The sequence below is a fragment of the Oncorhynchus nerka genome, linkage group LG2, assembly GCF_034236695.1.
Source record: "Oncorhynchus nerka isolate Pitt River linkage group LG2, Oner_Uvic_2.0, whole genome shotgun sequence".
Taxonomy (NCBI): domain Eukaryota; kingdom Metazoa; phylum Chordata; class Actinopteri; order Salmoniformes; family Salmonidae; genus Oncorhynchus; species Oncorhynchus nerka.
The window spans coordinates 88245085-88271632 of record NC_088397.1 but is presented as its reverse complement, the minus strand read 5'-3'; the positions used below and the strand labels follow the sequence as shown (position 1 = coordinate 88271632).

General features: G+C 47.2%; 1 protein-coding gene across 1 annotated transcript in view; it reads right to left on the bottom strand.

Moving 5' to 3' along the window:
* Positions 1 to 10108: 10108 nt before the first annotated feature.
* Positions 10109 to 26548, bottom strand: part of LOC115144247 (protein APCDD1-like) — a 31278-nt gene continuing 14838 nt past the window's right edge. The window contains exons 2-4 of the mRNA XM_029685142.2: positions 18593 to 18770; positions 13611 to 14130; positions 10109 to 11597 (exon numbers count right to left, since the gene is read on the bottom strand). Of these exons, the coding sequence (XP_029541002.1) occupies positions 10815 to 11597; positions 13611 to 14130; positions 18593 to 18770 (1481 nt within the window). The 3' untranslated portion in view covers positions 10109 to 10814. The remainder of the gene's footprint in view (positions 11598 to 13610; positions 14131 to 18592; positions 18771 to 26548) is intronic.

Below are 26548 nucleotides of genomic sequence, written 5' to 3'. Positions count from 1 at the left end.
CACCTGTATCTACGTGTGACTGAGCGTAACCTACTGTATCTACGTGTGACTGAGCGTAACCTCCTGTATCTACGCGTGACTGAGCGTAACCTACTGTATCTACGTGTGACTGAGCGTAACCTACTGTATCTACGTGTGACTGAGCGTAACCTCCTGTATCTACGTGTGACTGAGCATAACCACCTATATCTACGTGTGACTGAGCGTACCCTCCTGTATCTACGTGTGACTGAGCGTAACCTACTGTATCTACGTGTGACTGAGCGTAACCTACTGTATCTACGTGTGACTGAGCGTAACCTCCTGTATCTACGTGTGACTGAGCATAACCACCTCTATCTACGTGTGACTGAGCGTAACCTACTGTATCTACGTGTGACTGAGCGTAACCTACTGTATCTACGTGTGACTGAGCGTAACCTACTGTATCTACGTGTGACTGAGCGTAACCTACTGTATCTACGTGTGACTGAGAGTAACCTACTGTATCTACGTGTGACTCAGCGTAACCTACTTTATGACTGAGCGTAACCTACTGTATCTACGTGTGACTGAGCGTAACCTACTGTATCTACGTGTGACTGAGAGTAACCTACTGTATCTACGTGTGACTGAGCATAACCTCCTGTATCTACGTGGGACTGAGCGTAGCCTACTGTATCTACGTGTGACTGAGCGTAACCTACTGTATCTACGTGTGACTGAGCATAACCTACTGTATCTACGTGTGACTGAGCATAACCTCCTGTATCTACGTGGGACTGAGCGTAGCCTACTGTATCTACGTGTGACTGAGAGTAACCTACTGTATCTACGTGTGACTGAGCGTAACCTCCTGTATCTACGTGGGACTGAGCGTAGCCTACTGTATCTACGTGTGACTGAGCGTAACCTACTGTATCTACGTGTGACTGAGCATAACCTACTGTATCTACGTGTGACTGAGCATAACCACCTGTATCTACGTGTGACTGAGAGTAACCTACTGTATCTATGTGGGACTGAGCGTAACCTACTGTATCTACTTGTGTGAAGCATGACTGCTTAGAGGGAGGGCAGAACAGGTCTGAGCTGAGCTACTCTGTACCAATGGTTGTGAAAACACTACAATTGACCTGTCTACCATCGTGCTCCATGTAAGCAGTCGGCAACTGTTTTGTATGTATATAAATAAGTCTAAGAAAAATTCCTATTCCTAGTCAAGTAGTCAGTCTATGGTGTTAAACCTTGATGGACTATGTAGCATCTTAATAATTTAAATGAATAAAGACCCTACCTAATTCTGTGTGAAGTAATTTCCTCTTTGTTCAACAAACCGGTCCGGAAAACAATTCAATTTTTCATCCTCTGACTGAGAAAGCCGACAGCCGGTTTCATCTACTTTACAAAGTGTCAAGCTGTAAAAAGCTCATCACAGTGTCCAAGCTCATCACCGTGTCCAAGCTCATCACCGTGTCCAAGCTCATCACAGTGTCCAAGCTCATCACCGTGTCCAAGCTCATCACCGTGTCCAAGCTCATCAGTGTCCAAGCTCATCACCGTGTCCAAGCTCATCACAGTGTCCAAGCTCATCACCGTGTCCAAGCTCATCACCGTGTCCAAGCTCATCACAGTGTCCAAGCTCATCACCGTGTCCAAGCTCATCACAGTGTCCAAGCTCATCACAGTGTCCAAACTCATCACCGTGTCCAAGCTCATCACCGTGTCCAAGCTCATCACCGTGTCCAAGCTCATCCGTGTCCAAGCTCATCGTGTCAAGCTCATCACCGTGTCCAAGCTCATCACCGTGTCCAAGCTCATGTCCAAGCTCATCACCGTGTCCAAGCTCATCACCGTGTCCAAGCTCATCACCGTGTCCAAGCTCATCACAGTGTCCAAGCTCATCACCGTGTCCAAGCTCATCACCGTCACCCAAGCTCATCACCGTGTCCAAGCTCATCACCGTGTCCAAGCTCATCACCGTGTCCAAGCTCATCACCGTGTCCAAGCTCATCACCGTGTCCAAGCTCATCACCGTGTCCAAGCTCATCACCGTGTCCAAGCTCATCACCGTGTCCAAGCTCATCACCGTGTCCAAGCTCATCACCGTGTCCAAGCTCATCACCGTGTCCAAGCTCATCACCGTGTCCAAGCTCATCACCGTGTCCGAGGGAAGAGGGACTTAGTTGGATGTCACTACTTTCACGTCTAGATTAAATAATGGAGAGGGAAATTAGCATTCCCCTCACAGCCAATACATCTCCACTGACATCTGCTGCTACATTAGCTATAGATGGTTTGCTTTATTTGGCTGTGGCTCTTGCAATGTTTTTTTTTTTATGTTGAAAACGATGTTTCCTTCTGGTAATTGGCTTTCAATGTGTCGTGGTGTTAAATGAGAAGTTGTTTTATTCATGTTATTGTATCTTTAACACCCTGTAAAGGTTCTGTCAGCACTTCAGGTTTTGGTTTGACCTCCTGGGGTGCACCTGAAGTCAGTAGGAACTGTGGTGTTTAAGTTGGTGGGGCATAGATACTGTACACCTAGAGGCACTGTTGTGGAAATGACCCCCATATTCATTTACATTTTTCGATTCAGCTAGGGAATTGTCATTTCCAAGAAAAATAGCAATGGAATGTTCTCAAAACTGTGATAATGATAATCGACCCTATTCGACACACCTAAAAACGGGTCAACTCAGAAATACCCTATGCATTGACACCGTGTGTTGACGTGTGCCAATTTTCCATCGGGAATGTTTATATACACTTAAGGAAGGAGGAATTTACACCAGAAGACTTGTCATAGAGATTTATGAGGAAATGGATGGTTTCCAATCATTCTCTTCACAGACCTATAGTCTGGTGGATGAAACTCTACAGATGTTTTTTACTCCACAGTGACCACAGGAAAACCACATTAGATGTTACGTGTTTGAGTTTTGGCCCTTGACTGGATTGGTTCCAATTGTGTCTGTAGTGTACATACAAGGCCTTCAGAAAGTATTCATACACCTTGACCTATTTTACATTTTGTTGTGTTACAAACTCAATTCAAAATAGTCCATATATATATATATTTTTTTATCTCTCACCCATCTACACACAATACGTGTGACTGAGCATAACCTACTGTATTATTGACAAAGTCAAAACATTGGAATTTTTTGCAAATGTATTGAAAATGAAGTGGAGAAATATCTCATTTACATAAGTATTTACACCCCTTTGCTATGACACTCCAAATTGAGCTCAGGTGTTTCCAATTCCCTTTGATCATCCTGGATGTTGCTACAACGTGATTGGAGACCACCTGTTGCCAATTCAATTGTTTGGACATGATTTAAAGAAACACACCTGTCTATATAAGGTCCCTACAGTTGGTGTGCACGTTCGAGCAGAAACTATACCATGAAGTACAATAAACTTTCTGTAGATTGCTGAGAATTGTGTTGAGGCATGTATATGGGGATGGTTATAAAAAAAATTCTAGAGTGTGGAAATTGTAAAAATATGGAACTACCGAGACTACCTAGAGCTTGCGTCCGACCAAATTGAGCAACCGGGAAAGAAGGATAATGGTCAGGGTGGTGACCAAGAACCCAATGACCACTCTGACAGAACTTCCTTGGCCGAGAACCTGCCTGGTGGACAACAGTCTCTACAGCACTTCACCAATCTGGGCTTTATGGGAGAGTGACCAGACGGAAGACACTCCTGAGAAAAAGGTACATGACAGCACGCCTGGAGTTTGCAAAAAGGCACATGGACGATTCGGAGCATAAGGCAAAAGACTGTGGTCTGATAAGACAAAAGGGTAGCTCTTTGGCCTAAATACAAAGCGCCATGTTTGTAGGAAACCAGGCACAGCTCATCACCCATGTAACACAATCCCTACCGTGAAGCATGTTGGTGGCAGCATCATGCTATGGGGATGCTTTTCAGCAGCAGGAACTGGGAGACAAGTAAAGATAGAGGGACCAATGAATGGAGCCAAAAATAGGCAAATCCTTGATGAGAACCTGCTTCAAAGTGTAAATAACCTTAGACTGTGGTGACAATTTTGCCTTCCTACAGGACAATGACCCAAACCATACAGCCAAAGCAATGCTGAGATGGCTTCAGAATAAGAATGTGAAAGTCTTTGAGTGGCCCGGCCAAAGCCCAGACTTGAATCCAATTGAAAATCTGTGTAAGGACTTGAAGATTGCTGTTCACCACCACTCCCATCTAATTTAATCTACAGGGAAGAACGGAAGAAATCCCCAAATCCAGATGTGCAAAGCTGATACAGATGTACCCAAGACAATGCAAAGCTGTACTCGCTGCCAAAGGTACTTCTATAAAGCATTGATTCGGGTATTTTAATATTTATGTAAATTAGATATTTCTGTATTTAATTTGAGATAAATGTGCAAACATTTCTAAAAACATGTTTTTACTTTGTCATTATGGGTTATTGGTGAAAAAATAAATATTGAATCAAATTAGAATTCAGGCTGTAACACAAGAAAATGTGTAATAAGTCAAGGGGTATGAATACTTTCTGAAGGCACTAGCTATTTGAATGCCGGCAGACTCTGACAAAGTGAGTTCCAGAAAGTGCCTGTCTATGGCTACGTTGCCTTTTAGGCCTGAATTAATTCAATCCTAAATTAGGTTGTGCTGATGTTTGAACCCATATCAGCAAATGTCACTCTACGTAGCTAGCTGACTCAATTTATATTCAAATCAATGTCTGTCACAGGAGAGATTGTGCAGATGTAACTGTCCTCCTAGAAACAGAATCCAATGTAGGATGAGACATTGTGAAGGTGTCACAGGTCAGGACTGTATTCACTTGTGCTCCAGTTTAAATGTTGTCCTCCCCCTTTTGATTGAGGGTTGTGACTTTAATCCAACAACTGTCAAGTCAAATCAAATTTGATTGGTCACATACACGTGTTTAGCAGATGTTATTGCGGGTGTAGCGAAATGCTTGTGCTTCCAGCTCCGACAGTGCAGTAATATCTAACAATTACACAACATATACACAATAGACAGAAATCTAGTAAAGGAATGGAATTAAGAATATAAAAATATATGGATGAGCAATGTCAGAGTGGCATAGAATAAGATACAGTAGAATAGTATAGGATGCAGTATATACATATGAGTTGGGTAATGCAAGATATGTAAACATTATTAAAGTGACTAGTGTTCCATTTATTAAAGTGGCCAGTGATTTCAAGTCTATGTATATAGGCAGCCGCCTCTAATGTGCTAGTGTCTAGCTCAATCACCTCTTTATTTTAATGAATCTGGTACTCATTGAGGTATTTTCAATAAAACTGAGGTCTGGCTGAGTTTCCAAGTTTAAAAAAATCAAATAAAACATTAACTGTCCAAGTGCACTACATTAAACTATGCATCAAGCACACTTATTCACCATCAAATAAGCTTCTTGGTGTTAACTGTATGCCATAATTAGTATTGGCAATGTGCGGACCATTGTTTGTAACTTGTTCAAGTACATGGGGAAAACAATCCACCTTCCTGCTTCTAACAGTTTGAGCAACAAGTAACAAGCAAACAGCGTATGTTTAGATTTTATTTGTTGTCCTTTGCAGACATAAGTTTAAACCCAAACATTTTTAATGGCCCTCAAAAGCCAGAAATATTTGTCTGACGAGGAAGCCGATTGCATGCAACCCATTTCAACCTGTAAATATGCAAAGACCATGTTACAATTTTGATACATGGGACCATTACTGTCTAAATAGGATTTGAAAGCAGGGGTATGCCAGATCTGTTGGAGTCATGACAACTAGCACACATTGCATCTTTTTTAGGGGGAGAGAGAACAATAACTGCTGAAGCTTTTCCAGTAACATTGTGATGGCTCTTCGAAGCAGATGTTGTGATTTAGAGCGTCGCCAATAGAAACAGTAGCTGTTTTATGGTACCTTCAATCCACAAAATGTTTATCTTGTTTCTCAATGGGAGACAACATAACTGGCTGTTGGGGGTGGGACCTAATAGGTTGGTTCAAAGTAACTTAATGTAACCATTTTTCCAGATTAACATTAGGTCATGATATACAGGCCCTTGTTCCTGGCAGCTGATGAGGCACCAGTACAGTACCCATAATGCAGCAGATCTGTGGTCGTACACAGCACGTCATTTGTTTCGACAAGGAAAGAAGTTAACATTTTATAATAGCGATGCATTCTCAGAGCCAGAGAAGCTGACGTGCAGCTGATGTTTTTAACTCATATGCGCACAAAAAATAATGGGATTTTCTTAACAGCTTGAAATGAGAGCAAAAGTGTGAGAGAGGAAGTCTATCGAAGTCATGGGTACAAACAGTGTTGTAAAGTTTTTCAGCAGTTTGGCTTTGTGGCGAGGGTTAATGTGTGGGCTCTGCTGCGTATGAAGGGGTAAAGGCGGCCATCCATATCCATACGATGAGGTGAGATGCTCCAAAAACTATTTCAGCACGTTGGCCCTTGTCCATTTTCTCTGTAGTCTACAGTCGTGGCATCTGTAGTCTACAGTCGATGGCAGCCCATTCTTGCATAATCAATGCTTGGAGTTTGTCGAATTTGTGGGTTTTTGTTTGTCCACCCACTTCTTGAGGATTGACCACAAGTTCTCAATGGGATTAAGGTCTGGGGAGTTTCCTGGCCATGGACCCAAAATATTGATGTTTTGTTCCGCGAGCCACTTAGCTATCACTTTGGCCTTATGGCAAAGTGCTCCATCGTGCTGGAAAAGGCATTGTTCGTCACCTAACTGTTCCTGGATGTTTGGGAGAAGTTGCTCCCGAAGGATGTGTTGGTACCATTCTTTATTCATGGCTGTGTTCTTAGGCAAAATTGTGAGGGAGCCCACTCCCTTGGCTGAGAAGCAACCCCACACATGAATGGTCTCAGGATGCTTTACTGTTGGCATGACACAGGACTGATGGTAGCGCTCACCTTGTCTTCTCCGGACAAGCTTTTTTCCGGATGCCCCAAACAATCGATTCATCAGAGAAAATGACTTAACTCCAGTGCTCAGCAGTCCAATCCCTGTACCTTTTGCAGAATATCAGTCTGTCCCTGATGTTTTTCCTGGAGAGAAGTGGCTTCTTTGCTTCCCTTCTTGACACCAGGCCATCCTCCAAAAGCCTTCGCCTCACTGTGCATGCAGATGCACTCACACCTGCCTGCTGCCATTCCTGAGCAAGCTCTGTACTGGTGGCGGCCTGATCCCGCAGCTGAATCAACTTTAGGAGACGGTCCTGGCGCTTGCTGGACATTCTTGGGCGCCCTGAAACATTCTTCACAACAATTGAACCGCTCTCCTTGAAGTTCTTGATGATCCGATAAATGGTTGATTTAGGTGCAATATCCTTGCCTGTGAAGCCCTTTTTGTGCAAAGCAATGATGACGGCACGTGTTTCCTTGCAGGTAACCATGTTTGACAGAGGAAGAACAATGATTCCAAGCACCACCCTCCTTTTGAAGCTTCCAGTCTGTTATTCGAACTCAATCAGTATGACAGAGTGATCTCCAGCCTTGTCCTCGTCAACACTCACACCTGTGTTAACGAGAGAATCACTGACATGATGTCAGTTGGTCCTTTTGTGTCAGGGCTGAAATGCAGTTCAAATGTTTTTAGGGGATTCAGTTCATTTGCATGGCAAAGAGGGGACGTTGCAATGAATTGCAATTCATCTGATCACTCTTCATAACATTCTGGAGTATATGCAAATTTCCATCATACAAACTGAGGCAGCAGACTTTGTGAAACATAGTATTTGTGTCATTCTCAAAGCTTTTGGCCACGACTGTACATTATAAAGACTGGATCAAGTGTTCTCTCACAGGGCATTAGTAAGACAAACCCACCGAAATGTCTGAGGTTTGGAAACCCTGTTTCGCTGAAAGGAAACCTTTCTCAGCATGTTTGGCTTGCCTTCTTTCTAGTTATTTTACGGAGCATTCTTTTCCTGCACGAAGTATGACACTTTTCGGAGACCCCACTTCAGAATCCAGACTTTCCCACAGTTGGTGAAGCTCTCCAGATAATTGAATGTCTGAGCACATATTTAGATTAGCATTGTGCATCAGGTACAATGGCACTACAATGGTTTGGTTCTGATTTTGCTAACAGAACTCACTGGCTAAACATTCGTCCAAAGTCAACTGCTCAACGAACAACCCATTCAATTAACTCCGCAGCCAAATTGGCACGCAACAACGCATGTCCCTGGAAGGAGTCGCTTTCACCAAATAGGGAGCAGTAAAAAGCACTTTTATAATTTATTTTTAACGGATGCCTTTAACGAGCCACTGGCTTGATTGCAAACAGGTTACCCTGTAATTCGCCCTTGCCTGACGCTCAGGTTTTATGGCGCGCAACAGAAACCGCAAACAGACTATAAAATGTGGTCGTTCCCCAGCCTTCCTCAGTCATCACTGCTCTCCTCCTAGCCATCCTGGAACATAACCATGGTGGATCAATGTGTTGTTATTGGCCCAATTGTGTAACATGGATTTAGGAGGCTTTGGAGTCCATTAAATGACAATCCTGCACATTAGTGTTCTGATAAATGCCAGTCATTTTCCGTCTTTTTTTCTCTCCCTCTTGGTTTTTCGTTAGATTTTCAATCCAAGCCTGGAGTACACTTGCTCAAACCCGAACGATGACCTCATGGGTCTAGCAGCCACCATCACTATTATGAGAGGAGTTAATCTGAACAGTATGTTGCCTTTGAAAGTGACTCATATGGATCTTCTCCTCTTGGGCTTTTTATGACTGCACCACCGAAGCCCAGCTTCAATCTTTCGTCCGTTCTTTCACAGAACAACCTCAGTCTTTTCCTATTTTATTACGCCAATGCAGACTTAAAAATAATAGAAATGGTCAACTACCAATCCAAAATGATAATCTTCACTGTAACATGCTGACCAGATCGCTCGCGTGCAGGTGAAGAAGCCGCATGTGGAGTTCCTGGGCTGGAGTGGCTACACGGGGTCTGTGGTTCTGAGGCCAGTTGGGCATACTGCCATATTCTCTCAAATTGAATGATGAATATTAAATTCTCTGGCAACTGCTCTGATGGACATTCCTGCAGTCAGCGTGCCAATTGCACACTCCCTCAAAACTTGAGACATCTGTGGCATTGTGTTGTGTGACAAAACTGCACATTTTAGAGTGGCCTTTTATAGGTGTACCTGTGTAATGATCATGCTTTTTAAATCAGCTTCTTGATATGTCGAACCTGTCAGAGAGATGGATTATCTTGACAAAGGAGAAATACTCACTAAAGGGGACCAAAACAAATTTGTGCACAACATTTGAGTGAAATAAACTTTTTGTGCCTATGGAAAATTTCTGGTACGTTTTATTTCAGCTCATGAAACAAGGGACCAACACTTTACATGTTGTGTTTATATTTTTGTTCAGTTTAAGTCATCATACATTTGTAATGCTTATAATTGTTTATAAAGGTTTACAAATAATGAAATACTTAATTGTTTATACATGATTTATTGTTAATTCATGACAGTTATTATAGTGTTACCCAAGTTTCCTGTCTATTACAAATGATCTTCTAGCTAAAAAATGATCTACAATATTTCAAAATCGCAATAATTATAATTTTGCTGAGTAGGGTACATTGTGTTACAGGCTGGCTATAACATGCATCCAACCAGATATTACTCTGTGTTTTACTCAGGGAGTTATGCTCCAAAAATTGGAGCTGGATAGCAATGCTTCATGTGTGAGCCATATGCCAGTTAGTTCTCACATTGCAGCACTCATGTCCAGCATCTTGGCTTTCAAACTTGGACCATTGTTTGGAAAGCCTGTTAGATTGAAGAATCCAGCATTTACCTTAGTACTGAAGTGACTATTTTGCCTTAAGGATGAGTATTTCACACTCAGTTCTTAAATATTCTTAATTATTCTTATGATTCATTATTATTCATGTCAAAATCATTATTCATTTTACAGCCAATTATAGAATAATGATAGAAATTATTTCTCAAGCAGCTGGTTAGTAAATCAAGATGATATATTTTGTGAAGATATACAAAAGATGAGAAAGAAGCAGGACAGACTGTACATAACATATAAAAACACACAGACAATGCAATAATTGCAGCATATCTTCCCTTTTAATATAACAATTAATTTAACAATGACAATAAGTATGGTTTGTAGGATAGCATTGTAAACTAGTGTCCAATAGGTGTACTTGTCAGCTGGGGGTTTCCTCCAATCGAAAATGAACACATTAGATTAGGACCTGTTGATGTGACACATTTACGTTTCCTCTTTGGTATCCAGTTCCTGATTTAAACAATCTGAAGTCCATTTGAATGTCGGTTGCTTGTGCATTGAATTTATTGGTCAGTATTGTCCTTTGTTTTGTTTGAAAATATACTGCCTTATGTCATTTGAAGGGAAAATAAATCTTTAGAGAAAGGAGCTCTTATGGGCCTTAAGCATTTGCCAAAAGGCATCTCTGGTTTAAAAGAAAACAGAGTGATACACATACTGTATATAATATGATAGATATGCAACTTGTATACACAGTCAGTGTATGTACAGTTTTCTTGTACGTATTGTTCACTGGAATACCATTCAAATGACAGTTGTTGACACTTGTTGAATGTTCGTCAGTTTCCTTTTACACAATGTCAAGGGCATCAACACTGCTGTTGTCATTGTCGTATGATTGACTTGTTCAGGTTGCTGAACATAGAGTACCATCCTTTACAAATCATTCTCTCCTGAAAAGCCATCTTTTATTTGGTCTGCCGTTATCTTGATATTGAGGAGGAGAACATGGTTCTTCCTCATACACTGTGAACAGATCCTCCATCGTACCAAAGCAACAGTAAAGAGACCAGCACTAGGACAAAGCTTGGTTGCCATGGTAGGTTCTTGGCTCCACTAGCTGCTAGCTTGAGCTGGTTGGTGTGGTGATACGACGTGGGGGTGTCCTCCTCGCCACAATGCACCATGGGGGCCTGGTAAGACGTGGGCCTCTTCTGGGGACGGTCGGGGCTGGAGCCATCCGTCGGCCTCTCCCCTATGAACAGCAGAGGGCGCCGTCTATAGTCCATCTCCGTCTTGAACAGCTCGTACTCCTTGTGTGGCAGCTTGATTCCCAAGACGGTACACCCATCCGTGGGGGTCACGTCTTGCTCCACCCCCACCTCCCAGCCCCCCACCTTCCCGCAGCTTCCTGGTCGGGTCTCGTTGAGCACCCTGGCTGTGGCCCCCTCAAGGATGGTGACACTGACCCGGGTCACCTTGAAGACAAACTCGGTGCCTCCCGCCACTTTGGCCGAGGGGTCTCCCTGAGCATAGTGGCCCGAGGCCTGCAGGGTGAAGGTCGGCTGGCTGCAGGAGGGGTCCGAGTAGTGGTGGTAGAAGCCTTCCCAGGAGTGCTCATCTGGGCGGAAGGTGAAGTCTCGGGTGAGGAAGAGGACGGCAGGCCGGGCTTCACAGCGTTGGCTCACCCAGCGGCCATGCAGAGATGGAGGGGCCGACGCAAGAACATGGGGCAACACCGGGGGGCGTTGTTCTGAGGCCCGGAAGACCAGGGCGCACGCCGGGCAGGGGTGGATGTGGTGCTGGTGGAAATAGATATGGAATAGTAATGGTTAGGATTATACAATATAACTGTCATCCAAAATGGCACGCTACTTAATATGAAGCCATGTATTGACCAGACCTACTAAATACTGTAGTATGAAGCCATGTATTGACCAGACATACTAAATAGTATGCTCGTTTGGATATTGGGACACAGTCTTATGCTTGAGTTAGTTAGTTTATCACCATGGAAGGCATTCAGCATCAGATGAAGAATGGATGGACAGTCATGGCCAAAAGTTTTGAGAATGACACAAATATTACTTTTCACAAAGTTTGCTGCTTCAGTGTCTTTAGAAATTTTTGTCAGGTGTTAATATGGAATACTGAAGTATAATTACAAGTGTCAAGGGCTTTTATTGACAATTACATGAAGTTGATGCAAAGAGTCAATATTTGCAGTGTTGATCCGTCTTTTTCAAGACCTCTGCAATCCGCCCTGGCATGCTGTCAAAAAACTTCTGGGCCACATCCTGACTGATGGCAGCCCTTTCTTGCATAATCAATGCTTGGAGTTTGTCAGAATTTGTGGGGTTTTGTTTGTCCACCCGCCTCTTGAGGATTGACCATAAGTTCTCAATGGGATTAAGGTCTGGGGAGTTTCCTGGCCATGGACCCAAAATATTGATGTTTTGTTCCCCGATCACTTTGGCCTTATGGCAAGGTACTCCATCATGCTGGAAAGGCATTGTTCGTCACCAAACTGTTCGTCACCAAACTGTTCCTGGATGGTTGGAAGAAGTTGCTCTCAGAGGATGTGTTGGTACCATTCTTTATTCATGGTTGTGTTCTTCGGCAAAATTGTGAGTGAGCCCTGAGAAGCAACCCCACACATGAATGGTCTCAGGATGCTTTACTGTTGGCATGACACAGGACTGATGGTAGCGCTCACCTTGTCTTCTCCGGACAAGCTTTTTTCTGGATGCCCCAAACAATCAGAAAGGGGATTCATCAAAGAAAATGACTTTACCCCAGTCCTCAGCAGTCCAATTCCTGTACCTTTTGCAGAATATCAGTGTGTCCCTATTTTTTTCCTGGAGAAAAGTGGCTTCTTTGCTGCCCTTCTTGACACCAGGCCATCCTCCAAAAGTCTTCACCTCACTGTGTGTGCAGATGCACTCACACCTGCCTGCGGCCATTCCTGAGCAAGCTCTGTACTGGTGGTGCCCCGATCCCGCAGCTGAATCAACTTTAGGAGACGGTCCTGGCGCTTGCTGATCTTTCTTGAAGCCTTCTTCACAACAGTTGAACCGCTCTCCTTGAAGTTCTTGATGACCCGATAAATGGTTGATTTAGGTGCAATCTTACTGGCACCAATATCCTTGCCTGTGAAGCCCGTTTTGTGAAAAGCAATAATGACGGCACGTGTTTCCTTGCAGGTAACCATGATTGACAGAGGAAGAACAATGATTCCAAGCACCACCCTCCTTTTGAAGCTTCCAGTCTGTTATTCGATCTCAATCAGCATGACAGTGTGATCTCCAGCCTTGTCCTCGTCAACACTCACACCTGTGTTAACGAGAGAATCACTGACATGATGTCAGCTGGTCCTTTTGTGGCAGGGCTGAAATTCAGTGGAATTGTATTTTGGGGACTCAGTTCATTTGCATGGCAAAGAGGGACTTTGCAATTAATTGCAATTCATCTGATCACTCTTCATAACATTCTGGAGTATATGCAAATTTCCACCATACAAACTGAGGCAGCAGACTTTGTGAAAATTAATATTTGTGTCATTCTCAAAACTTTTGTCCACGACTGCACATGTACAGGATAGTTACTTTTTAAAAATGTATTTGGGGGGTGGTCAGCTTTAATATTACAGATAGATTGTAGATTCCATCAATGTAATTGTCTGCATCATTTCCAATTCCCCATATATTTTTTTGTAAACAGTATATATAAATATATTTTCCTTTATTATTATTCCCTAACCCTACCACCCCCTCCCCTAACTGTACAGTATCTTAATGGAGTGTTCATATTTTCACCATAGCGTTCTGCAATGGTTGCTGGTAACCCGTTGGTCGATAGTACGTCCTCTTTGTCCAGTCCGTGTGCACGTCCCCAAAGAAGAGCTCCTGAACCAGACCTCCATGGGGCTTATGCTGGGTCTCCACTCTCACCAAGCCCAGTTCCATCATCGAGAACCCCAGGGCACCCAGACAGGCCCTCCCTGCCTGGGCGTTATACAGCTCATACAGGTGCCCGGGCACCATGCCGCCCAGGGTGAGGCCCACACACACAGAGGGTAGACGGGCGGCCGGCCTGTGCATGGCACCTTGGCTGTGGATGACGATGCCCACTTTGTGAAGGTGGTGCTCTGTCTCGGTGGCACCCCGGGTGATCCAGGACGCCTGGCGTAGACGGAGCTTGCCCCGTACCACCAGAGAGTAGGTGGGCTCCTCGCACCCGCTGTCAGTGTAATAGTGCTGCAGTGCCTTGAACAGGTGGCTCGGGTAGAAGGTGTAGGACCGGGTCAGAAACTCAGGACCAGGCCGAACTTCACATCTACACAGGATGAAGAGATTGAAATAAAATTATTGAATGAAACGATGGATGTACTGTATGGGTGAATAAAATGATGGCTGGGTGGATGGATGGATGAATGAATTACCAAAATGATGGATGAATGAATGACTAAAAAGATAGATGGATGGATACATGATTGATATATCAATTCACTATATGGAATTGTTGCGCAAACAATGATGTCTGAATCACCTGGGAGGACACCAAGACTGAGCAGCACCTTCACAAATCCAAAGAAAGCCTATAGAAGAGCTTCCCTATTTATCATTACATTTGGTTAACCAGGACATGTTACATGACTTGAAGCCAGTGTTGGGGAGTAGTGGACTACATGTAGTTCAACTAGTAATTTAAAATTTTGCAGTAGCTTGGTGGTACTTGAACTAAATTCAACTCTAGGTAGTGTTTTCAGTAGTTAATTACTGTTTTACCATGTAGTGGTTTAGATAACTACTGGAACTACACATTACTGTTTTACCATGTAGCGGTGTCGCTAACCACTGAAACTACACACTACTGTTTTACCATGTAGTGGTGTAGCTAACTACTGAAACTACACACTCCTGTTTTACCAGGTAGTGGTGTAGCTAACTACTGAAACTACACACTCCTGTTTTATCATGTAGCGATGTAGCTAACCACTGAAACTACACACTACTGTTTTACCATGTAGCGGTGTAGCTAACTACTGGAACTACACATGACTTTTTTTGCAAAAAGAAGAGAAAATATGGGTGACGTAGGAAAGAATTTCCTTTCTTTTTCAGCATCAGACCTGCCTAATTCTCACTTGAAACAAATGTTTTGTATTTAATATGCCTAATTACACCTTCTGTTAATAACATCTGTCTCCAGAGTGATGTGTTCTTGCAATTTGTAGTCTATACGGAAGTCCAGAGAGGACATATGAATAAAATAAATAGTTCCCTCATTATGTCGAGATCACGACTTGTCTATCTTATGAGATGTTTTGTCGAGATCACAAAATAATTTTCTCGTTATCAAACGATAATCAAAAGTAGCATGCATTATCCATTAATTTATTAGGGCGCCCTGTGTCCCAGGCTCTGTGCTGCCACCAAAACTACAGCCAATCGCATGCAAGGAACAACGCAGCTAACTTGGCTACAGGCAGAAACTAAAACAAGAGGCTCCCACGCTGAGGTCTGTCCAACGCTGGTCAGACCAAGCTGACTCCACACTCCAAGACTGCTTCCATCACGTGGACTGGGACATGTTTCGTATTGCGTCAGATGGAAATATTGACGAATACGCTGATTCGGTGTGCGAGTTCATTAGAACGTGCGTCGAAGATGTCGTTCCCATAGCAACGATAAAAACATTCCCAAACCAGAAACCGTGGATTGATGGCAGCATTCGCGTGAAACTGAAAGCGCGAACCACTGCTTTTAATCAGGGCAAGGTGTCTGGTAATATGTCCGAATATAAACAATGCAGCTATTCCCTCCGCAAGGCTATTAAACAAGCTAAGCGTCAGTACAGAGACAAAGTGGAATCTCAATTCAATGGCTCAGACACAAGAGGCATGTGGCAGGGTCTACAGTCAATCACGGACTACAAGAAGAAACCCAGCCCAGTCACGGACCAGGATGTCTTGCTCCCAGGCAGACTAAATCACTTTTTGCCCGCTTTGAGGACAATACAGTGCCACTGACACGGCCTGCAACGAAAACATGCGGTCTCTCCTTCACTGCAGCCGAGGTGAGTAAGACATTTAAACGTGTTAACCCTCGCAAGGCTGCAGGCCCAGACGGCATCCCCAGCCGCGCCCTCAGAGCATGCGCAGACCAGCTGGCCGGTGTGTTTACGGACATATTCAATCAATCCCTATACCAGTCTGCTGTTCCCACATGCTTCAAGAGGGCCACCATTGTTCCTGTTCCCAAGAAAGCTAAGGTAACTGAGCTAAACGACTACCGCCCGTAGCACTCACTTCCGTCATCATGAAGTGCTTTGAGAGACTAGTCAAGGACCATATCACCTCCACCCTACCTGACACCCTAGACCCACTCCAATTTGCTTACCGCCCAAATAGGTCCACAGACGATGCAATCTCAACCACACTGCACACTGCCCTAACCCACCTGGACAAGAGGAATACCTATGTGAGAATGCTGTTCATCGACTACAGCTCGGCATTCAATACCATAGTACCCTCCAAGCTCGTCATCAAGCTCGAGACCCTGGGTCTCGACCCCGCCCTGTGCAACTGGGTACTGACTTCCTGACGGGCCGCCCACAGGTGGTGAGGGTAGGCAACAACATCTCCTCCCGCTGATCCTCAACACGGGGCCCCACAAGGGTGCGTTCTGAGCCCTCTCCTGTACTCCCTGTTCACCCACGACTGCGTGGCCATGCACGCCTCCAACTCAATCATCAAGTTTGCGGACGACACAACAGTGGTAGGCTTGATTACCAACAACGACGAGACGGCCTACAGGGAGGAGGTGAGGGCCCTCGGAGTGTGGTGTCAGGAAAATAACCTCACACTCAACGTCAACAAAACTAAGGAGATGATTGTGGACTTCAGGAAACAGCAGAGGGAACACCCCTATCCACATCGATGGATCAGTAGTGGAGAGGGTAGCAAGTTTTAAGTTCCTCGGCATACACATCACAGACAAACTGAATTGGTCCACTCACACTGACAGCGTCGTGAAGAAGGCGCAGCAGCGCCTCTTCAACCTCAGGAGGCTGAAGAAATTCGGCTTGTCACCAAAAGCACTCACAAACTTCTACAGATGCACAATCGAGAGCATCCTGGCGGGCTGTATCACCGCCTGGTACGGCAACTGCTCCGCCTCAACCGTAAGGCTCTCCAGAGGGTAGTGAGGTCTGCACAACGCATCACCGGGGGCAAACTACCTGCCCTCCAGGACACCTACACCACCCGATGTTACAGGAAGGCCATAAAGATCATCAAGGACATCAACCACCCAAACCACTGCCTGTTCACCCCGCTATCATCCAGAAGGCGAGGTCAGTACAGGTGCATCAAAGCTGGGACCGAGAGACTGAAAAACAGCTTCTATCTCAAGGCCATCAGACTGTTAAACAGCAATCACTAACATTGAGTGGCTGCTGCCAACACACTGTCATTGACACTGACCCAACTCCAGCCACTTTAATAATGGGAATTGATGGGAAATGATGTAAATATATCACTAGCCACTTTAAACAATGCTACCTTATATAATGTTACTTACCCTACATTATTCATCTCATATGCATATGTATATACTGTACTCTAGATCATCGACTGCATTCTTATGTCACTAGCCACTTTAACTATGCCACTTTGTTTACTTTGTCTACATACTCATCTCATATCTATATACTGTACTCGATACCATCTACTGTATGCTGCTCTGTACCATCACTCATTCATATATCCTTATGTACATTTTCCTTATCCCCTTACACTGTGTATAAGACAGTAGTTTTGGAATTGTTAGTTAGATTACTTGTTGGTTATCACTGCATTGTCGGAACTAGAAGCACAAGCATTTCGCTACACTCGCATTAACATCTGCTAACCATGTGTATGTGACAAATAAAATTTGATTTGATTTTTTAGTCTTGTGAGCTAGCAGGTTAGCTAGGTGGTGTTGTTAGCTAGCTGACTACTGTAGCTAGCTAGCTTGTTATCTATGCTTGTTGTTAGCTTGCATAACTGATATGTGTATAATTTAAATGTATATATTTAAATGTATATATTTAAATGTACAGAGTGGATGAGCTATATTTAAATATTAAATATTATCCATAAAATATTTTAAGTGTCCCTTACAATTATACACATACCAGTTATGCAAGCTAACAACAAGCATAGATAACAAGCTAACAAGACCTAGCTAACTATCTAGCTCGCTCACTCGCAAGACTAGCCAAGTGGTCTTGTGGGTGGCACACAGGTGGGAGACAGGGTTGCCTGTCAGCCATCGTTCAGGGCTTAAATGCCCACCAACTCTTAGCTCAAGGTAAAAGACATTTAGCATGCTAACATTCTCTACTTATAAACTGATAATGAACTCCAACTAGCATGATGTTAGAATGAAATGTATCATCCCATAGTCGTGATCATGAGATAAATAAGTTGTGATCTCGACATAAAGCAGGATTTTTATATTAATTTCCTGTCTGGACTTCTGTAAGTCTATGACATTTCTAATTTAGATATGATAATGTATCACCAAGTAGTTTGGATGTAGTGAACTACTTTTTTAAAGTAACTTTAGTTAAGTAGATTATATATTTCTTAAGGGTAGCTTAAAGTTTAGCTTAACTTCTTCCAGTGTGAAGGAATTGGTAGCTTGATAAACTATGTTTTCAGAGTAGCTTCCTCAACACTGTCTGAACCTGATATTTTAGAAAAAAGTGAATATTCAGAGCATTTCTTTGAACAATGCAGAGAACTTGCCTGGTTGACACCCAGTTGCCCTCCAGTTTTGGGGGAATGTCGGCTGTGATTCTGACGCCATCCTGCAAGTGGCGATACTGACACTGTGGCTCCCATTCCAGGCTGGTTGTATGGTTGGAGGAAAATCCTAAGGGGGCTGTGGGTACCTCCCATAGCTTGCTCCCTGACACAAGCACAGCTAGAACCAAGAAAACAAGAACACTCCCGGTTATCACTACTTCAATAATTCAGATCTCAAACATAACATCAACGATCCACCGAGTACTGTTCATTACACGAAACAGAAACACAAAATGATATGCTTGGCAGATGATCATCAACCTCATCCATCACAAATCGGGGGTGACACACAGAACAATTAATAGCCAATGGAAATGATTCACTCCCTGAGTTTTTCAGGTCAGGGCCGGACTGGCCATCTGGCATTTCGTGCAAATGCCAGATTGGCTGGTACATTTTCAGCCCATTCGGCCCATCTAACTTGGCTTATAAAGTAGGCCAATAGGAAAACACAGTCGGTGTGTTGGAAATGCCAATTTCTGGTTCTTGTCCGCCCCTGTTTCAGCTGCGAACACGATTCGGGTTGACTGGAAGCAGTTTAAGGATTCACATTTCTGTAATTTTCCATGTAATGATATGTGATGTGCTCCATTATAGGCCATATATTGATTTGAATCAGACCCTGGCCACATGCACCAAGATGATAGCTTCTAGGGTTAGCTTGTCACCTCAATCAGCCAACAGCTGGCCTCTAACTCCAACTTACACACACACACACACACACACACACATATCCCCCAAACTACAAGATGTGTGTGTGTGTGTGTGTGTGTGTGTGATATGGAACTACATCCAATGGCTGCAACTAAGGAGATTAAATTAGATGAATTAGGCCCTTCTTTTACACTTTTTAATTACTTTCCCAATGTTGATATAATCGTAGCTCAACCGAGAACAGCAAACACAAACATTAGCATGGTGCATTGATTCATACCAAAAGCAATACATTTTTCTCTAATTTATCAGCATAAGGGATCTGACGCATGCACATCTGCAATCTCTATCTTTCTGTTGACTGCTACTGTATACACACATATTGTTATGTACTTGTTTATGTGTATAGACTGGCTTTGATGGGGCAAGGCCCACATCCATTTACTTTCAGCAGAGACCAAGACAACCGTGCCCTAGTAGATTTTTGATTGAACCCAAATGCCTCGAGTGTGAGGAGATGGACCGGGATCCAGCAGGAGGATGGCTATTTGATAGAGAGAGACACTATGGCTCCGGTTTCAATCTCCCCAGTTAAATGTTGAAACAGCAAGGGGACGAGTCTCCACAGACACCCATTTGTTCTCCCTCCCTCACCCACCCTGCTCTCCCTTACCCACCCTGTTCTCCCTCACCCACCCTGTTCTCCCTCACCCCCCTGCTCTCCCTCACCCACCCTGTTCTCCCTCACCCACCCTCCTCTCCCTCACGCACCCTGCTCTCCCTCACCCCCTGCTCTCCCTCACCCACCCTGCTCTCCCTCACCCCCTGCTCTCCTCACCCCCTGCTCTCCCTCACCCACCCTGCTCTCCCTCACCCACCCTGCTCTCCCTCACCCACCCTGCTCTCCATCACCCACCCTGCTCTCCCTCCCCCACCCTGCTCTCCCTCACCCACCCTGCTCTCCCTCACCCCCTGCTCTCCCTCACCCACCCTGCTCTCCATCACCAACCCTGTTCTCCTCACCCACCCTGCTCTCCATCACCCACCCTGCTCTCCCTCACCCCCTCCTCTCCCTCACCCACCCTGCTCTCGATCACCCACCCTGCTCTCCCTCACCCACCCTGCTCTCCCTAACCCCCTGCTCTCCCTCACCCACCCTGCTCTCCCTCCCCACCCTGCTCTCCCTCCCTCCCCCACCCTGCTCTCCCTCCCCTCCCCCACCCTGCTCTCCCTCACCCACCCTGCTCTCCCCCCACCCTGCACTCCCTCCCCCACCCTGCACTTCCTCCCCACCCTGCTCTTCCTCCCCCACCCTGCTCTTCCTCCCCCACCCTGCTCTTCCTCACCCACCCTGCTCTCCTCCCCCCACCCTGCTCTTCCTCACCCACCCTGCTCTTCCTCACCCACCCTGCTCTTCCTCCCCACCCTGCTCTCCCTCCTCCCCCACCCTGCTCTTCCTCACCCACCCTGCTCTCCCTCCCCCACCCTGCTCTTCCTCCCCACCCTGCTCTCCCTCCCCCACCCTGCTCTTCCTCACCCACCCTGCTCTCCCTCCCCCACCCTGCTCTCCCTCCCCACCCTGCTCTCCCTCCCCACCCTGCTCTTCCTCCCCCACCCTGCTCTCCCTCCCCCACCCTGCTCTTCCCTCACCCACCCTGCTCTCCCTCCCCCACCCTGCTCTTCCTCCCCCACCCTGCTCTCCCTCCCCACCCTGCTCTCCCTCACCCACCCTGCTCTCCCTCCCCACCCTGCTCTTCCCTCACCCTGCTCTCCCCACCCTGCTCTCCCTCCCCACCCTGCTCTTCCTCACCCACCCTGCTCTCCCTCCCCCACCCTGCTCTTCCTCACCCACCCTGCTCTCCTCCCCCACCCTGCTCTCCCTCACCCTGCCTCCTCCTGCTCTCCCTCCCCCACCCTGCTCTTCCTCACCCACCCTGCTCACCCACCCCTCCCCCACCCTGCTCTTCCTCCCCCACCCTGCTCTCCCTCACCCACCCTGCTCTTCTTGCTCCTCACCCACCCTGCTCTCCCTCCCCCACCCTGCTCTCCCTCCCCCACCCTGCTCTCCCTCCCCCACCCTGCTCTCCCTCCCCCCACCCTGCTCTTCCTCACCCACCCTGCTCTTCCCTCACCCACCCTGCTCTCCTCCCCCACCCTGCTCTCCCCCACCCCCTCCCCCACCCTCTCTCCCTCCCCCACCCTGCTCTCCCTCCCCACCCTGCTCCTCTCCCTCCCCCACCCTGCTCTCCTCCCCACCCTGCTCTCCCTCCCCCACCCTGCTCTTCCTCACCCACCCTGCTCTCCCTCCCCCCACCCTGCTCTTCCTCACCCACCCTGCTCTTCCTCACCCACCCTGCTCTTCCTCACCCACCCTGCTCTCCCTCCCCACCCTGCTCTCCCTCCCCCACCCTGCTCTCCCTCCCCCACCCTGCTCTCCCCACCCTGCTCCCTCCCTCCCCCACCCTGCTCTCCCTCCCACCCTGCTCTCCCTCACCCACCCCCTGCTCTTCCTCACCCACCCTGCTCTCCTCCCCCACCCTGCTCTCCCTCCCCCACCCTGCTCTCCTCCCCCACCCTGCTCTTCCTCACCCACCCTGCTCTTCCTCACCCACCCTGCTCTCCCTCACCCACCCTGCTCTCCCTCCCCACCCTGCTCTCCCTCCCCACCCTGCTCTCTTCCTCCCCCACCCTGCTCTTCCTCACCCACCCTGCTCTCCCTCCCCACCCTGCTCTCCCTCCCCCACCCTGCTCTCCTCACCCACCCTGCTCTCCTCCCCACCCTGCTCTCCCTCACCCACCCTGCTCTCCTCCCCCACCCTGCTCTCCCTCACCCACCCTGCTCTCCCTCCCCACCCTGCTCTCCTCACCCACCCTGCTCTCCCTCCCCCACCCTGCTCTCCCTCCCCCACCCTGCTCTCCCTCCCCACCCTGCTCTCCCTCACCCACCCTGCTCTCCCTCACCCACCCTGCTCTCCCTCCCCCACCCTGCTCTCCTCACCCACCCTGCTCTCCCTCCCCCACCCTGCTCTCCCTCCCCACCCTGCTCCCCCACCCTCCCTCCCCCACCCTGCTCTCCCTCCCCCACCCTGCTCTCCCTCACCCACCCTGCTCTCCCTCCCCCACCCTGCTCTCCCTCCCCCACCCTGCTCTCCCTCCCCACCCTGCTCTCCCTCCCCCACCCTGCTCTCCCTCCCCACCCTGCTCTCCCTCCCCACCCTGCTCTCCCTCCCCCACCCTGCTCTCCCTCCCCACCCTGCTCTTCTCACCCACCCCTCCCCCACCCCCCACCCTGCTCTCCCTCACCCACCCTGCTCTCCTCCCCCACCCTGCTTCCTCCCCACCCTCCCCCACCCTGCTCTTCCTCACCCACCCTGCTCTCACCCACCCTCCTCCTCACCCACCCTGCTCTCCCTCCCCCACCCTGCTCCTCCCTCCCCCACCCTGCTCTCCCTCCCCCACCCTGCTCTCCCTCCCCTCCACCCTGCTCTCCTCCCCCACCCTGCTCTCCCCACCCTGCTCTCCCTCCCCCACCCTGCTGCCTTCCTCACCCACCCTGCTCTCCCTCCCCCACCCTGCTCTCCTCACCCACCCTGCTCTCCTCCCCCACCCTGCTCTCCCTCCCCACCCTGCTCTCCCTCCCCCACCCTGCTCTTCCTCACCCACCCTGCTCTCCCTCACCCACCCTGCTCTCCCTCCCCCACCCTGCTCTCCACCCACCCTGCCTCACCCACCCTGCTCCCTCCCCCACCCTGCTCTCCCTCACCCACCCTGCTCTCCTCCCCCACCCTGCTCTCCCTCCCCCACCCTGCTCTCCCTCCCCCACCCTGCTCTCCCTCCCCACCCTGCTCTTCCTCACCCACCCTGCTCTCCCTCCCCCACCCTGCTCTTCCTCACCCACCCTGCTCTCCCTCCCCACCCTGCTCTCCCTCCCCACCCTGCTCTCCCCCACCCTCCCCCTCCCCCACCCTGCTCTCCCTCCCCCACCCTGCTCTTCCTCACCCACCCTGCTCTCCTCCCCCACCCTGCTCTCCCTCACCCACCCTGCTCTCCCTCCCCCACCCTGCTCTCCCTCCCCCACCCTGCTCTCCCTCCCCCACCCTGCTCTCTCCTCCCCACCCTGCTCTCCCTCCCCACCCTGCTCTTCCTCACCCACCCTGCTCTCCCTCCCCCCCCCACCCTGCTCTCCCTCCCCCACCCTGCTCTCCCTCCCCCACCCTGCTCTCCCTCACCCACCCTGCTCTCCCTCCCCCACCCTGCTCTCCCCTCACCCACCCTGCTCTTCCTCTCTTTCTTCTTCTATGTCTCCTTTTTGTCTGTGTTTTTATTTCCGTTGCTTAGACCTTCTCTCTGTCTCTCTCTCTCTGTCTCTCTCTGTCTCTCTCTCTCTCTCTCTCTGTCTTTTTCTCTCTCTCTCTGTCTCTCTCTCTCTGTCTCTCTCTCTCTCTCTCTCTCTCTCTCTGTCTCTCTCTCTGTCTCTCTGTCTCTCTCTCTGTCTCTCTCTCTGTCTCTCTGTCTCTCTGTCTCTCTCTCTCTCTCTCTCTCTCTCTCTCTCTTTCGCTCTGTCTCTCTGTCTCTCTCTCTCTCTCTCTGTCTTTTTTCTCTCTCTCTCTGTCTCTCTCTCTCTCTCTGTCTCTCTCTCTGTCTCTCTGTCTCTCTCTCTCTCTCTGTCTTTTTTCTCTCTCTCTCTGTCTCTCTCTCTCTCTCTCTGTCTCTCTCTCTCTGTCTCTCTGTCTCTCTCTCTGTCTCTCTGTCTCTCTCTCTCTCTCTCTCTCTCTCTGTCTCTCTGTCTCTCTGTCTCTCTCTCTCTCTCTCTCTCTCTCTCTCTCTCTCTTTCTTTCGCTCTGTCTCTCTGTCTCTCTCTCTCTCTCTCTGTCTTTTCTCTCTCTCTCTCTCTCTCTTTCGCTCTGTCTCTCTCTCTCTCTCTCTCTCTCTCTCTCTCTCTCTCTGTCTTTTTCTCTCTCTCTCTTTCTCTCTCGCTCTCGCTCTCGGTCTCTCTCTCTCTCTCTGTCTCCCTCTCTCTCTCTATCTCTTTCTCTGTCTCCCTCTCTCGCTGTCTCCCTCTCTATCACTTTCTCTGTCTCCCTCTCTCTCTGTCTCCCTCTCTCTCTCTGTCTTTACCTCTTTCTCTGTCCCTGTGTTGTGTCTGTTCTCCCTCCATTACAAAGCACATATCGATTTTAATCAGACCCTGGCCACATGCACCTAGGCGATAGCTTCTAGGGTTGGCTTGTCACTTCAATCAGTCAGTCTCTGTGTCTTCAATCAGCCCATCTCTGTCTTCAATCAGCCTGTCTCTTAGTCTGTCCCCTCAGGACCGGGGGTTGGTGGGCTTCGTCATGACCCTGTGGACAGCTTTACGGATGTTATCTGGGTCGGCTCCGGGAAGCTCGTCCCCCGTCCCATGTTTGTCTCTGATACAGCTCACTTTGCTCCCCGAACTTCTGCTGTTTGCGAGGGGACGTCACCAGTTGAGGCCGAGGTTGAAGTGGGAGTTGGTTGTGGAAGTGTCAATGTGAAGGCTCTGGCTCGAAAGCATCTGGTTAAATTACATTGCCCTCATGTATAGCTCATCAAGGGTTTAGGGGGACGAGGAGAGAGGGCCGCCCAAGTCGCCCCAAGGCATCCTACTAGATTTTTCGTCTACTTCTTAAAGTCAGCCTGGGTATGTTTGTTCTTTAGATGTTGGAATGGTTTCTGCGTGCCGTTGCAGCTGCCTTATAAGCACTGTCTGACACTCACTCAGATACTCTCTCTACTCAGCACCATGTTCTGTTTGGGTGGTTTGTGGAGGCACTACCCAGATTTGTCTAGAGGCACTTTTTAAAATTGAGATTAAAGTAAATTTGTTAATATACAAAATAATTGTCCAAACCAGAAAAACATGTTTGCAATTTTCCCAAAGATGTATTTATTTATTCTCTGTGTCTCTGTTATTGGTTAAGCGTCACCGTCAAACTGACGCATTTTGTTCCCGAGAGAGGGATTTGCTGAAATACGAATCATGATTAATTAATTTGTTCCTCTTTGGTCATTTGACAGGTCTGTTTCACATTAGTAGAGAAAATGTGAAATGCCAAACAGTTACTCACCAAACTCCAATGAATGCACAAGCCTTATGTGATATGACTATGAAGAGTCTTTTAGGGTGCGATATTTGGGCCGTTTTGCCAGAGTTTTCTATGGAGTTGTCATTCCGTTTCTCTCCTTCCATGGATCTCAGGCCAATGGGACATATGGTTGCAGTTAACAAAAGTGTATCATAGCTTGACTTTAGACTTAGTGTTACAAGGCAACCTAGTAGTTTTCCGTAATCTATTGTTAGAGTAATTCTATAATTACCACTGATTATTCACCTGTGGCCATTTTGTTATTCAATCAGCAACCCTACCACCTGGTTTTCAATGAAGGAATGGGGACAAATGTAACCACTTTTCATTTGGAGCTATGGATGCAAGGACTCATAGTCCATGAGATGAACATTAAAGTAATAAACATGTTTTGAAACTATACATCGTTTGTTCACAACATACTTTGGGTTATGATCTGAGACTATTGGACTTCTAATGTCATGAGGTATGTAGAACTCATATTCCTTAGGAATTTATGGCTATATAGAATTAACTTATAAATCCCAAAAAATAGATGTACCAATCCCAGATTTTCCCTTTAGTTGAAACAGCTGTACATAATGCAGATTGTACCTTAAAGGGCCAATCTGCAATTGCTACATTCATTATTATACTTTTAAATGTATGATATACCCATTGATTCTTGAAGAATATAACTTATAGATGCCTCATTAGTGTAGTTCAACTGTCGTACCTCATCATCACCCAAAATACAAGCTCGTTTTACTCCTTTGTTAGTAAACATTGTAATTGTAAACAAACCATGCATAGCCTCAAAACATGGTTAAAACTATCATTTAGATTCAGGATGTTCACTCTTTGTATCCAAAGCTCTGAGGTCCATGAATTTGAGAATGGTTACATTTATGCAGCCTCATCCAATTGCTGTAATTTCTGGCTGACCACCAGAGTAAGGTCGCTCAGACGTTGCATGCATCAACCAATGGTTGCATGCCACGTCATTGACTGTGTCATCGACTGACAGATTGCTATAACATATGCTGTGGTTAGATGATACTTAAAGCTGCAATATGTCACTTTTTTGGGGTGAACCAACCAAATTCACATAGAAATGTGAGTTATAGATCAGTCATTCTCATTGAAAGCAAGTCTA